This window comes from Podarcis vaucheri (assembly GCF_965113315.1).
Source record: "Podarcis vaucheri genome assembly, chromosome: 3".
Classification (NCBI taxonomy): domain Eukaryota; kingdom Metazoa; phylum Chordata; class Lepidosauria; order Squamata; family Lacertidae; genus Podarcis; species Podarcis vaucheri.
In genome coordinates, this window is record NC_138761.1 from 25,529,088 (window position 1) to 25,544,247 (window position 15,160).

Sequence of the window (15,160 nt, forward strand, 5' to 3'; positions counted from 1 at the left end):
TCCAGTGGCACTTTGTATAATGGAACTAGGGATTCTGACAAATTCCAGAGGGAGGGGAGGAACCACTATGAATCTGCCCTGCCCCATAATGCTGAGCCCCAGTTCTCCTCCGGATTGGTTCACAATCTGAGCCACAGAAGGACACCTTGGTTGTCTGTGCCTGGGCACTCCCTGCCTGCCTGCTTAGCCTGGCTGCAATACCGGTGACAGCCCTAACGTAAGAACATAAAAATAGCCAATGGCCCATCTAGGCCACCATCCTGTTCTCACAGTGGCCAACCAGATGCATGTGGGAGACCAGCAAGCAGGACTCAAGCAGAAGAGCCCTCTCCCTTCCTGTGGAACACCAGCAACTGTTAGTCAGCAGCAGTACATTTCCGAGCACAATTCAAAGTGTTGGTGTTGATCTTTAAAGCCCTAAATGGCCTCGGTCCAGTATACCTGAAGGAGCGTCTCATCCTCATCATTCTGCCCGGACACTGAGGTCCAGCGCCCAGGGCCTTCTGGCAGCAGTGGCGTAGCGTGGGGGGTGCAGGGGGGCCGGCCGCACCGGGCGCAACATCTGGGGGTTAGGGTTAGGGGGCGCAAATCCACAGGTTAGGGGGCGCAAATTACTTGCCTTCCCCGGGTGCTGACAACCCACGCTACGCCACTGTCTGGCGGTTCCCTCACTGCGAGAAGCCAAGTTACAGGGAACCAGGCAGAGGGCCTTCTCGGTAGTGGCACCTGCCCTGTGGAACACCCTCCCACCAGCTGTCAAAGAGAAAAACAACTACCAAACTTTTAGAAGACATCTGAAGGCAGCCCTCTTTAGGGAAGCTTTTAATGTTTAATAGGTTACTGTATTTTAGTGTTTTGTTGGAAGCCACCCAGAGTGGCTGGGGAGGCCCAGCCAGATGGGTGGGGTAATTATTATTATTATTATTATTATTATTATTATTATTATTATTATTATTACTGTTTCTGACCGTGGAAGCAGAGAACAGCCATTCAAGTTGCTGGCTCCTGTGGGTGGGAGTTCCATAGTTTAACAATGTGCTGTGTGAAGAAGTCCTCTCTCTTATCTGTCCTGAATCTTCCAACAATCACTACCTGGACTGGAGATGCCAGAGAATGCAAAGCAGATGCTCTAGCACTGAGCCACAGCCCTTCCGAATGTTTGAATAAAGGGCTTAGCAAATGCCACTGAAAAAATATTCTATTACTCCACTTCACATACTCCAGCACTGAGACATGCTGGCTCACCCTGAGAGGCAGCCAAGTTCTGAAAGATGCAAGGATGTTGTTAGGGAAGAGCGAGAACATTTGGCCTGACTCGGCCTTTCAGATCACATTCTTTATTTGGATAACTATCTCCTACTTTTCCAAGAGGGAATCAAACTAAAAAGGTGGCTTAAAATAAAAAATAAGTTGTTGGGTTGTTGTTTCTTTATTTAAAAAAAAGAGATCACAAGAAAGGAAAGCTAACAAAGAGCAGTTAAACAGCATCACATTAACTGTAGTCAACAGCAGCAGATGAAAAGCCTATAAGACATGTTGCTATTCGTAAAGATTTTCTCCCTGCTGCTCCATCCCCTGGAAATCAAGAAGCATTAAAAAATAATAATAACTGCATCAAATGTTCTTAACACAATGCTTTCGGAAATTTCATCTTGACTCATACACAGGCTTGCCACAAATACATACACACAAAGGCACACTCCCCACCCAAAAAAAGATAATCACAACTTCAAATAATGCCCCCCGGGGGGGGGGGAATCCCCAAATCCACAGCTGGGCAACATAATTCTGTGTCACCGGATAGCAGTGGCTGCTGTTTGGTTGGTCTTAATAAAAGTCATCACTCAAGCTGTGGATTTTTATTTTTGATTTCTTCTGTAACAGACTAACACAGCTACCTTTGCTTTTTGTGTGCCCTGGAAAAAATATGCTATTTTCGTGACAAGCAATACCATGGGGAGGTATATCAAAATAAACTAAAAATCTATTTAATTTATGAATTGCTTCCCAAGAAGCATTTCAGATTTATTTAATTTCGTAAAAATTATGTGCTGCTTAATTGTTTTTTAAAAAGCAAGCTTCAAAGCAGTTCACAAGAAGAATAAAACACAAGGATGAAATCATCAGTAAAAAAATAGTTGAAAATATCTATTTAAAACATAATTTAAACCAAGAATAAACTATATATATATCTGGCATTCTACATATCTTGCCAGATGAAAATTGTTTTTGCAGGTGCCAGAAAGAGTATAGTGAAGGCGCTTGACTGATTTCAACAGGCAGGGAGTTTCAAAGTTGCCACACTAAAAGACTCATTTCTTACAAATGTGGAATGAGTGTTACATAGCAGTTGTAACAGTGTTAGTTCCGCAGACTGAAGCGGTCAAGTGGGCATCTATGGGGTAAGGATGCAGTTAATAAACTACAACGCCCAGAAATCTTTGGGGGAAGAAACGATGTCATTTTAAAGCGGTATTCTACGGCTTTAAATGTGTAGCGTAGACAGGATCATAGCGAAAGTGCGAAGAATTCAGAGTTAGGAATCCCTGGCTCTCCTTGCATAACTTCCTACAGTGCTCAGTGTTCCTGGGCTGGCGAAATGGAATGACTCTTCAACCAGCTCTTTAGATGCACCCTTTATATCTTCAGCCTGTTCCGACATAAAACTGCCTTCTGTTGTAAGCCTCAGTTGTTCCGAAAGGGTACTGAAATTAGTCACAACGGGTCCAAGAACAGGCCTTTTGTGGTGAGGATTTTGAAGAAACAGCAGATGAGGGCTGTCACCCGCTACTATAAAAGAAACAGCAAACTGGAACGGACCCCTTAGGGAGTGATTTACATGAGATGAATAATAGAGGGTGTCGAAAGATGCAACTTGATAAATTGGGCTGCATTTATTTTGAGAAAGGGCAGTTTGGAAAGCGAGGGAGGGAAGTGGGGCCTTTTATTCAGGTACATTTTTGCCCGCTTCCTGTTAAAAACTACACTGGGCCTCCCCTCGCCTTCCCCAATTTCCCCCTAAGCCAGAATCTTCAGTCCAGCCCTTTCAGAGCAGAGACCTCCGGCACTCGTCTAATAATGACATGGATAGTTATGGCTGGTTTGCAATTGTATCAGCTCTGGGCTTCCAACGGCAGCAGAGTTCTTGCTAACAGATCCTTTCCTCACTCTTAAAGGCTCAGGATAACATCTGGGCCTTTGGGGAAGCATTCTCGCAAGAAAGAAGCACTTTGTGTAATTCATCTTTCCACGCCAAGCTGCATCTGTCTTCCCCTTCAACCCACCTCCTGTCTCCTGCTAGCCCCCTCCAACAACCTTCCTTGGACCGTGGTGGACTCCATCAAATTGCCAGGAGGTGGCATTGCTTTGACCTCACCACCTCGCTTCACCCTACATCAAGAACCAACCAGGATAATAATAATAATAATAATAATAATAATTTTATTATTTATACCCTGCCCATCTGGTTGAATACATGCATCACCTTGAGATGTCTTGTCCACAGCAAGAAGACAACCAACCCTCAGTGAGAAATCTTCTGCTGGGGCCATCATGAGTCAGTGCAAAACAGCGAAGAAGAAGAAGAAGAAGAAGAAGAAGAAGAAGAAGAAGAAGAAGAAGACTGTAGATGCTCCAGTAGGTTTAACTTCATGGTTACTTATCACAGAAAATTCAACTACATTATTGCCTACTTTTAGCATCTTTGTTTCCTGCTTTTCCCCCAAGGAGGTCCAAGCAGAACAAAGGGCATCATGCCCCCCTCCCCATTTTGTCCTCATGTAACCATGAGAGGTAAGATTAGGATGGTGATTTATCCTCACCCTTCTTGAATGAGCAGAGATTTGAATCAGCATCTACTGGTCTGATAACTCTCAAATTCATGACATCACAAGGGGAGAGATAGTTTGATATCGAGCCTGTGGTTGGACTGGGCCCTATGTGTGTGACTTTACTGGCAAATCAGGAAAAAAAAATTATCATATTTAATCAGTGGCTATTCTACTAATACAGGCATCCCCAAACTTGGCCCTCCAGCTGTTCTGGGACTACAACTCCCATCATCCCTAGCTAACAGGACCAGTGGTCAGGGATGATAGGAATTATAGTCCATAACGGCTAAAGGGCCACGTTTGGGGATGCCTGTACTAATATGTACCCCAAGGAGGCTTTCAGCAAAACAAAAAACCACCACACCAAAGAAACACATAAAGACAAAAATTATCACATTTTAAAATGACTTTTTCCATTTTTTCCCATTGCCAGCAACATTCCAGATGTATACATCTAGGATTGCCAAGTTCAGCCCCTAAAAGCTGGAAACAGATGAGTGGAAGCTCGTTTTTATCAACATGCACTGAAGACACACACACTCCTCCAATAAAGTCTTCACTGCACGGTGGGGGGGAAATAAGAGAGCTGTTTTGACAGACCCCATTCCCAGAGAGCCTCTACCAGGTGAACAGAACCCTAAGAGAAATACACAAGATTTCCAAAGTCCCTTGACGGTTACAATCAGCTTTCCTTCCAGTTGGCGCTAACATCAGAGGAAGAATTGTTTGAGACGAGCTGTTTATGACCGGCTGAGCCCGCATGAGGCTTATAATTATGTTTGATTACAGTAAATCAAACATCGCTATTGTCTCTTTACAATCACAGCCATTGTTTGAAATGAACAGCTAAGTTACTGCAGTTACCAAGCAAAGGATTTCTCTGTCTTCTCCAGACTGGGAGGTGGCGGCAGGTACAGAGTCAATATGTGAATATGCCTGCTGTTTTCCGCGGTATTATATAAAAATCCAGGACTTTGGTGAATCTTCCCCCTCCCCTCCTTACTTACAGGTCAGGAGAAAAGAGACAGACAGGCCATCAGCGGAGTTTGATGGAGGAGGGCTGCAAAGCAATTAGTGGGGCTTCTAAATCTTCAGATACAATAAGTCAGTGACCCAGATCCCCCCCTTTTCTCAAATGCCCCTCATTATTAAATCAACCTTAATGAGACACTCTCCTCCGCTGCTGCTCCTCCACCACCTCCCTTCATTCCAGAACAAACGACATTCTCATTTTGATCTGCACCTGCCCATCACAATGGCTGGCAGGGGTGGAACCACACTTGGTGCGAGATGTGGAGGAATTGAAATTGACAAGCAACTTGAAATCCCCCATAAGGCGTGTGTGTGTGTGTGTGTGTGTGCATATATACACACACGTTTTTGTTGTTCTTATTTAGAAGCAGTTGTTATTGTTGTTTTTTAAAAGCAGTAGTTGTAAGGGGCCGAACCAGCTGATGTATTTTCTTTGCAAAGATGTGTTTTTTTGGTACCGACAGGCCTTCCACAGCTGAACTCTCCCCCATATCCCTTCATCTCGTTCTCTGTGTTTCTTCCGATTTTCTCAATGTCCACAGGGCTGGGAGCAGCGCCCTTATAAGAAAAGGCACGGGCTTGTTTACTTTAGAAAAAAGAAGGCAAGTAAGCGGGGGACGTCATAGAGGCGTGATTATGTTTTTCTCCCTCATAATACTAGAACTCTGGCCATCCAGTGTTGGAAAACTCAGGACAGACAAAACCAAAGCACTTCTTCACACAGCGCACAGCCACAGGGTCTGCTACCAACAAGGGGCAGGGATGTTGACAAACTCAAATTGCTTTAAAAGGTATTTGTAGACAAAATCGTGGAGGATAAAACGGCCAATGGCTAGGCTTAATCAATCATGGTTGTGATGGTTGTGGGTGACCTCTGGTGTCGGAGGCGATATGCTTCTAAATACCCGTGGCCGGGAAGCGTAAGTGGGGAGGGTGCTGTTGCCCACTGGCATCTGATTGGCCACAGTGAGGAGAGGATGCTGGGCTGGACAAGCCATTGGCCTGATCTATTGGGGTTCTCCTTACGTTCTCATTTGGCACATCTGGACTCCTGAAGGCAAACGCTTATTTATTTTATTTTATTTATTAATATATGTGTGTTCCTGTCAAAATTTAGTACACAGAAAAGGGAAATATGGTGGAATTTATTCTTTTTTTTAACTCATTAGAAAAAAATGAATCAGTTTCTTCACATTTTAGGGTCATCATTCGACTAAAGGCATCCATGCTGATTCAAATTGCAATCGATCACTCAGTTACATTTTCTTATAAATTAAACAGCTGTCCTGAAGCATTTGTGCATTCACTCTATTTATATCCCATTAAATGCTTTAAGAAGAAGAAAAGGGGGGGGGACTTTATTTTTAGAATATGAACTAGCTATTATTACCTTTAAGAAAAAACCCCAAGTGTCAAAAACAGACATTTAGCTGCCTGTCTGCACCCCAGCTGAGAAACAAAAGTAGTTTGTCCGTGTTTGCATAATGTGACATTCTTATTTCTAGGCGCCAGGCAAAAAACATTCCTCTTTAACCAGGCCTTTGGTTGATTGACATCCTATGCCCTTTTAAAATGGGGGGGGGGTGTTTGCAGAGAGGGCTATTGGTTTGTTTTTATTTGATAATGTATTTTGCAGTTTGATATTCTGATTTAATCCTGTGAACCACCTTGAGATCTGCAGGTATAAGGTGGTATATAAAATTTATTAATAATAATAATAATAATAATAATAATAATAATAATAATAATAAATTTCTGCCTCCCCTCACTGAGCACTGTGAGTACGCAGCCCTAAGACATCCTAGTTTCTTCTTCCTGCAAATATAGCCAGCGCATATATTCAATGATGTACCTTGACAGGTGAGTGAACGCATGTGGATTATGGAGAGAGAGAGAGAGAGAGAGAGAGAGAGAGAGAGAGAACACCTTTGAGGTACCAAAGTCCCAGGATATGCAAGGCCTTCAAAGTTCAAACATGCACCTTGAATTGGGCCCAGGAGCAAACTGGTAGCTGTCATAGAACAGGATGAGTATCAGAAAGCATGGAGCAACCTTCTGCAGCAGGTAAGAAGGCTTCCAAGTCACCTTCAAGGGCAGCCCCACAGAAACTGTGTTGCAATAATCAAGCCTTGACCTCCCAGAGGCATGGGTCACCAATGGAGCAAGAATTTGTCACGTTCAGAAACAGTAAAAGCTTTCTAATGATCCAAAAATGGGGAAAGAATGTCAACCTGCCACTGAATTTACTATTATATTTTCACTGCGCAGAGAAGGATGCCACGTGGATTTTAAAACTCATGTCTGGAGCCAGTACTGCTTGAAGGGAATTGAAAGGGTAAATAGTTTGTGTTGAGTGATCATATATATATATATATACTCTGAGATTCCAAGCCACGAGTTCTAATTTCTGATTGGAGATTACAGGCTGCTCCAGAATAAGGGGCTATTTGTGGATAAATAGGCTAATTCACTAATGCTTTGGAGGCCCGTGGCAACCCGTCACTCACCGTAGATGGATGTGCTGCTGAGCTGGAGAGAAGAGCAGGAGAATGGGTGGTCTCCAGTGTATTCCCTGCACTCAAGGAAGCAGTAAAAGGAAAATGAGCTTCTGTTCTTGAAAGCTCTCTACACTTTCTCTGGACACTAAGAGCTTTGCTTTAGGAAGTTCGCCTAAACAGGTTGGGTTTATTTAGAAAGGCTGTCCCCTCCTGTCAAAATTAAATCAGAAGTCAGAAGGGCCTGGGGTAGGGGTGCCAAGGGATGGAGTTTCAAGCTTTCCCAGAAATTTATATAAAGAGATCAGTGAAGTGATGCTTTTTGCAAGAAGCTGGTTTTGCCATTATTCACTTCAGAGGACGAAGGATGAAATCAGAAACTAAGATTATAAGACAGAAGAAATGTTGTCACACAAATGCATGCAAAATTAATCTATGGAAGTCTTGGCCAGAAACTTAGATGGTGAAGAATGTGTCTCATGCATGAAGGAGAGGCTAATATTCATTATTGTTCAAATTATTATTATTATTCTTTGTTTGTGTGTTTATATTATAATATTTGCATTGCATCTTTTTTTGCCAGGGTGGTTTTATAAGAAATGAAATAAAAGCAATTGAGGGAAGGGGGAAACAATATGTAAAATCAAAATAAGATAAACTCAAGCAAAACCATTAAAGAGGTCTAGAAAATATGGACTCCACTGGCACTGGAAAGATGGACAGAGTAGTAGGCACCAGGTGAACAGCACCACTACCAAGAAGGCCCTGTCTCTCTCATTGCTGGTATACACCTTAACTCAGATGTGGGGAGCAAACAGAAGGTAGCCTCTGAAGAAGGCTTGGCAAGGACCAGGGGCAGAACATCTGCCTGGCATGCAGAACGTCACATGTTCAATCCCTGGCATCTCCAGATAGGGCTGGGAGGGTCCCTTGATCTGAATCACTGCCAGTCAGTGTCAACAATGCTGAGCTTGACAGACAGATAGTCTGTCTCAGCATAAAGCCGCTTCCAAAAAACTTAAACACAGATAGGCTTAGATGAAGGCAGGCAGCCCTAAATGGGATCTCCGAGTTTAGAGGACCCTCTTTATGCTGAGGCAGAAGTGGAGAGACAGTTTGCAGGGGTTTCTGCCTTTAACATCCTCATCATTATTATTAGCAGTAATAGTAGTAGTATTTAATGAAAAACTGGTTGATGCCAAAAATAGGCTTCTAAATGGCTTCCAAAATATAAAGGCCAATTGCACAAACATTAAGATATAGACATTCGTAATTAAAATATACACTAAGGCAACAGTGCAGCAATTAAAACAGGAGGCTTCTGGCTGTGCTGGGTGCTTCCCAAAAATATTGGGGCTGGCCAGCATTCAAAATATGATTCTGGACTAGATGGAACTGTGCTGCAATCCAGCAGGGTTGTCCATAGCATCCTTACAGAATCCAGCTTCCAGCATGGAGACGAGCCCAGTTGAAAAAGAAAATCCACTTTAAAGCTAAAATGGAATGAGACCTGCACTTAAACCATATTCCAAAACCTCTCAAGGACAGAACAGATTCAGCCTTCTAGACTCTTAAATGGATTTTGGCTTGTCTGGGGGTTTGTTTGTTGGAGCGTGCCGTTAAATCCCGCTCAGTTTTAAAATGGGAAGCTCTAAAGCAGAGGCTCCCAAACTGTGGCCTGCAATCTTCATTCAAGGGGTCCCACAGTGTGCCTGCAGATCAGTGGTTGAAGCTGGGAAATGGGCACATCCATTTCACTGAGTATTTGATCTTAATTTTTAATGTACTTTTTAATTGCTTCTTTTCTTTCTTATATTGCATTTGAAGTCTAAGGAATTACAATTGGTACAACGGGCAGGAAAATATTTAAGTGGTCCACCAGGACCCCCAGTAATTTTCAAGTGGTCCGTGGGCAGAAAGGGGGGCATTTGGGAACCGCTGCTCAAGAGCAATCTTCTGTAGGGTTCTAGACAGGTCGCTGCTCACTATTTTGGAGCAGAAAAGAATCAGACTGGAGTGTTCACAGTACATTGATACAACATCAAAGCTGACTGAAATCCTTTGTGGGCGGGTGTTCTAAAAAGCATGAATATTGAATACACAAAACAGAGAGCAGCACTCTGGTCTTAAACCAAACATCCTATGAAACAGCTATTTCAAAAGCGCTCAGAGCTACAATAGATCTATCTGTGGGAGTGGGTCCATGATAATATCCAGCTAGATCTACTGGCTTCCTTTTTATTCAGATCATTTGCCTGTAATGCCTTAGGAAGCATTTAGTGCTTGTCTGCATTTCACCAGGATTTTTCAAAATGAAATTATGCTGGCGGTTTTTCTTATTTCACATCCGCCTTCCCTCCAGTGTGTTGGGGATCCTGCTGGAGTAAGCCTTACTGAGCCTGCGAGGAAGCCAAAGCAATCTAAACCCTATTGGCAAATATGGTTCTGATTATTTAAATGAAATTTACTCATAATTGGGGTGGCACTTAATCCATGAAGTCGTAATTGACCAAGGCGGGAGAAAGAGGCTCTGAAAGGAGGTAACTAGATGGCCCTTGATTCTCTTTCAGGGTCCTCCCCATCAGGATATTTGCTCACAAAAGGAACTGGGGAGGGGGAAGAGAAGATAGGCATTTCTGAGACGTGCTCCATGGAATTACAAATAAGAGGAACAGCTCATTGCGCCTCCTCTAATTTTCATGGGCCTAATGGAAGAGACTCGCTCAAAACAAATCTTTTCTCTGCAGAGCGGCTGGGTGTCTACAGAGAGAGAGGCTAAATGCCTGGCTTTTGATAGAGGCTGAGCTTTCATTGTGCGAGGAGGCCAGCCAAATTCTGTGTGGGTCCCCCACCCCACCGAAAAGCCCACATAAGCTCTTGTTAACAAGCACAGTCCTTAAAGAGGCCTGAAAGCGATGGCTACAGCTTGAGATGAAGTCGGATCCTGGCTGTAGGAGACCCTGGAGCCCCAATAAATTGGCCTCTGGGAATTCTCTAGGGCTGGTATTCCTCGAGGTAAACCCATTTCAACTCAGCGAAACTTCCTTCCCAAGGACAGGTTAGATTTTGCCTTAAGCGTGACTTTTTCTCAAAACTGGAGCTAGTTCAAAGACGTGGCTCTGTCCTGAGCGAGGACCTGAAAAGGGATGATCTGTAGGAAATGTTCGGTAACTGAATGGCTGTCGGGGTATTGCTTGGGGGGGGGGGAGAGAGAAGAGGAGTTTACAGCCAGGTTTGCGCATGTTGATTTGGAAAGCAAGACCCATCAGCAGATTCACTGTGGATTATTCCCAGGCATAGGATGGCAGCCAAACAGTGGCAAGGGGAGGGAAGAAGGGGTACAAACAGGGAGTCTGTCTGTCTGTCTGTCTGTCTGTCTCTCTCTCTCTCTCTCTCTCCTTTATCTGAGAATATGACATTGTCGACAGGCCCAAAGGGGAAGAACTTGCGCACACCCATCTCCAGCGAGAAACACAAGGTGAAACAAAGTCCTCTTTAAAAACAACAACAGAGGGGGATGGGGAGGGAAGCTTTAGCTGTCAAGCTCCATCGACCGCCTTGTCTGCGCTTTTGACAAGACCAATCTGATGTGCTCCCGAGTCAAAATTGCTAACAGAGACCTCCTTCTCCTCTCGCTGCTGTTTCTGGAGAGGAGAGATCTCTCTCTTTCTCTCTCTCTGGCCATCTCCCCTCCCGACTCCTCGCCGCCCTCCCCACCCCCCTCTCTGGCAGGATCGCAGCTATGAGCCGTTTCTCTTTCTCCTTCCTGTGCTGGAAGCGATTGCCAAACCGGGTCAAAACACCTAGATTCGAAATTGCGAAGCCTGCCTGCTTCCTCCGAAGAGACACAGGCTAGAGTCTCTGTTCTCAGGGGTACCCAAGCCGATGGCAACAGGCTCTTGCTCAACTGCTTTGCCGATCGCCGCCTCCTGTTACAGAGCAAGGGGCGTTTGGGATCGAGGCCGCCAAGACTCTTGTTTAGACAGATTGCCCCTCCACACACACGTACTCACCAGGATTTTATTTTGGTGGTTCTGTATTACAAGTGTATTATAGCGGGTGGTCTTTTTTTTAAAAAAAGAAGAAGCTATAAAGCTCCTCTCGCATACGAACTCCTATCGACTTTCGGTGGGTTTACTCGCGAGTAAGCGGGAACAGGATTCCCAGCTTAATCGTTTTCAGATCCCGTGCCATTTCAACGGGAGAAAGTGAAGGCTTGATTTAATGCATCCGCGTTGGGGTGTGTTTGTGTGTGTGTGAAGTTTGCAAGTGATTCAGTTTTCCAGAATACGGTGTGATTTATTACCCATAGACATCAACTGATGGATATTTGCACAAAACTGGAGAATGTATGAGCTCCCTTGTCCCGAGGAGCACCGGGAACAGACATTCGGGCACCATCGGGAGGCTTGACCTCCGCGAGGAAAAGGGGTTCTTTCTAATACGAGTTTTTAAAATCCCCGATTCAAACCTGCTCGATCTAAGATCGGCCACGATGCCCTCGTCGGCTAAGAACTGCGGCTGAATGATATCGAGGCCCCGTGTCTTGCTGAACGCAGACACCCGGTTGCCTATCCACAACTTAAAGCGAGCGCTTAGCGGTTCCGAGTCTGCAGCTCGGCTCTCTCAATTAAGCGAAAAGCCAAGGATCTCTTCCAATTAGGCATTCACGGCGCTAGTCCTCCGGGTGCGCTCTTGTGCCGCCGTGCAAGCTCGGGCAGAATCCCACTGCGCGCCGCGCTACTGAGAGAACCGACGTGGCGGACCTGTGAACTCAGAGAAGGTCCACGCCGATTCGACCGGACGCCTAACCTCCCAAGAGTTGTTGAAAGCTTTTCCGATTTCTCCCGTGTTTCTGGCACTCCCCTGTCTCCAGCTCAGAGAGAGATTAAAACGGAGAGCTGGTTGAGGGATCTACACGTCTCTGCCTCCTTTCTGCTGCTAGAACACGTCGCCCGCCCACGTCTACACGACTGTGGCACTCGCTTGTTTGAACACGCGGGACTGCCACCGTCGCGGCTTAGTCAGAACTTCATTCTAAGAAGCGTTTCCCCCAATCGACGTAAGAAAAGTCCTATTTGTCTACCCCAGCTCCTCAAGTTTTCTTCTTGATCCAGGCTGTTAACACAGCACAAATCATCGGGCAGCAACAGATAAAGAACTCTGTGCGACTCCCAAACTTGGCACGTTCTGCTCTCGACAGAATTTCCTCTAAGCCTCCACCTCGCTAGCTGTGTATCTCTGTGTTACGAAGCTACCTTAAACCAAGGCAGACCATCGATCCATTTAGTTCAATATCGTCTCCACACTGAGCTGCAATATTTCAGGCGGGGTTCCCACCCCAGCTCTACTTGAAGATGCTGAGGATTAAACTAAAGATCTTTGGAGCGCAAATCAGACTGTACCAATGAGCTACGGCCCTTCCTCTCTTTTTTAAAGCAAATTTAACAGGAGGCGAGGTCTTAAATCCACTAGAATATTTCCAATTTGGGCTTCCTCAGGATTGCGGCCATCTCTAGCGCAATTAAAGCTGCCAAATATTTCTGATTTATCCAGCATTCTCCCCCATCGGATTAGAATTTCCGAAGTTTAGGGGAAATACCCCTAGAACAGCTGTCTCAAGCATCCCGACCCCGAAACACACGGAGGAACGGCAACATCCTATGCATGTATACACGGAAGGAAGTCCCATTGAACTCAATGGAGCTTACTCCCAAGTCTACGCGATTAGGACTGCAACCTGAGGATTAACCAAAGCGATTTAATTGGCACATTAACGTAAGGAAGCAAATCTCATAAGAGTTCCTTTAAGCTTCGTGCGTCCAATATTTAGGAGGCAGTTTATGCCGGGACTCAAGTATAAGAACACGTTCCACGAAACTCACTGGGAGACTTCCTTGTGAGGAGACAGCGTTAAGTGTTGAGGATCGGGAAAACAGTCTAACCCAAATCACGAGACCTGATCCTGATCCTATTCACTTTTTCCTGGAAGTGCAAATTCAGAGAGTTCTCAGTCACACACACACCCAAAATATCATCTCTCTAGGATTTAGTTACAATTGAAATCCATCGGTGGCCAAAATGGGCTTTAGAACTATAAATCTTGGGTTGGAGAGCATGGCAGCGCATGTTTGCCGTCGGACAGATCGCAAGGGAGCTTCCAGAAGCAAACGGGTCTCGGATGTGCTGCCAGACGGCTCGATCCCAAATCACACTGCAAATCACACCTAGGTGCCATCTTCGCCTTGGGAGGAGCGAGCAGCAACAGCGAGAGGTCGCACGTGGCCGGCCGCGCTGGTAAACTTCCCTAACTTGACGCGTCAGGACTGTGGCGCAGATTAACTCTCCTTCCACAAACCCGCCAGTTCCAAGAGAGCCCAATTAAAACATCATTATTCCAGAAGCAAAGAATACAGCCCCGCCGGGAATTGGCAGTACAATGGCTTTCCTCCCAAAATTCCCCCTTTTTTTCCTAATGCAATACACGTCTAAACAATTTTTAATAAGGCAGGATCTCAACAACAAAAAATCCAACCCCAAGGTTTAACTAGGTTGTTCCACTCGATCGCTCACACAATTATTAAAGAATAAAACCAGTGTGTCTGTCTGTGTCTCTCTACCTCCCCCCACTCCAATTCTTCACTCCGGGGACACACACACCCCAATTTACCTGGAGGATGTTGGGGTGTCGCAGCCTCTGCAACAAGACCATCTCCTTGGCGATCTTATAGGAAGCCAGGCGATAGCAGCCTTCCAAGGAGGCGTACAGCTTGACGCAGTTGTCGATGTCGTGGCCGCCGAAATCGACGGACTTGAGGGCCACGGCCAGGCTGCGGTTGAGCACGGCTCTGTAGACGGCCTTGGTGTAGCCCGAGCCCAGGTAGTGCACGTTGCTCACGTTGCCGATGTCCCGGCAGCCGAGCGCCAGCGGGCCGAGCGAGAGCTCCAGCTGCGCTCGCGGGTGGTCCCAGGGCGCGCCGCCCCAAGAAGGAGCCCGGGGTCCGGGCAGCTTGGGGCGGCTGCTGCTGCGCTCCGTGGAAGAAGAAGACAAGGAGGAAGAGAGCCGCTGCGGAGCGAGATCCATGAGCCGCCGCTCCAGCGGTCGCACTGCCAGGCGAGCGCCGGCGGCAGCTGCCTCCCGAGGCGGCTGGTAGCGAAGCACCTCCTCGTAGCGCTCTCGGATCTGCCGGGCGAGGTCCTCGGGGAGGGGGCGGCTGCTGCTGCTGCCCGCCTCCCCCGGCGAGCCCGCCAGCGAGTGCGTGACTCCCGCGCTGAGCTGCTGCTGCTGCTGCTGCTGCTGGGGATCAAAGGCCGGGATGAAGAGGACGTTGAGCAAAGTGCCCAGCAGGAAGGACATGCAGAAGCCGGCGGCCACGGCCAGCTTGCGCCGCTTCATCGCCCCGGAGAGCTCGGGCAGGGCAGCGATCGCGGCTCGCCGCCGCTTGCCTCCGCTGCTGCAGCTGATCAGCTTGGCTGCCGCGAGCTCCTTTGCAACATTCCAGATCCGCAGCAGCGACGGCCAAGGAAAGAAAACCACCAGCGGCTCTCCCAAAAATAAAAGCACCCGCCAGCCGCCTCTTCACGCTGCCCGGCCGCCGCTCGGCTGCCCTGCCACCCTCATGACACTTGCCTCCTCCAGCGCCGCCTTTATAAAGCCTCCCCGAAGCGCTTATTATTAGCTGCACCCCTGCCAGGAGGGAGAGGGGAGTTCGTATTTGGAACGGGGGAGGGAAATGTATTTGGAATCCTCCGAGCGTTCTGCACACTTGGTGACGCCGCCTGATTGGCGGCTCGGCGCCGCCC

The 15,160-nt window shown here is 46.6% G+C and overlaps 1 protein-coding gene across 1 annotated transcript in view; it reads right to left on the bottom strand.

Annotated features, from left to right (window-relative positions):
* The window catches only part of PKDCC (protein kinase domain containing, cytoplasmic), a 42,126-nt gene extending 27,011 nt beyond the window's left edge, over window positions 1-15,115 (bottom strand). The window contains exon 1 of the mRNA XM_082217670.1: window positions 14,028-15,115. Coding sequence (XP_082073796.1) covers window positions 14,028-14,753 — 726 coding nt within the window. The 5' untranslated portion in view covers window positions 14,754-15,115. The remainder of the gene's footprint in view (window positions 1-14,027) is intronic.
* Window positions 15,116-15,160: the final 45 nt, after the last annotated feature.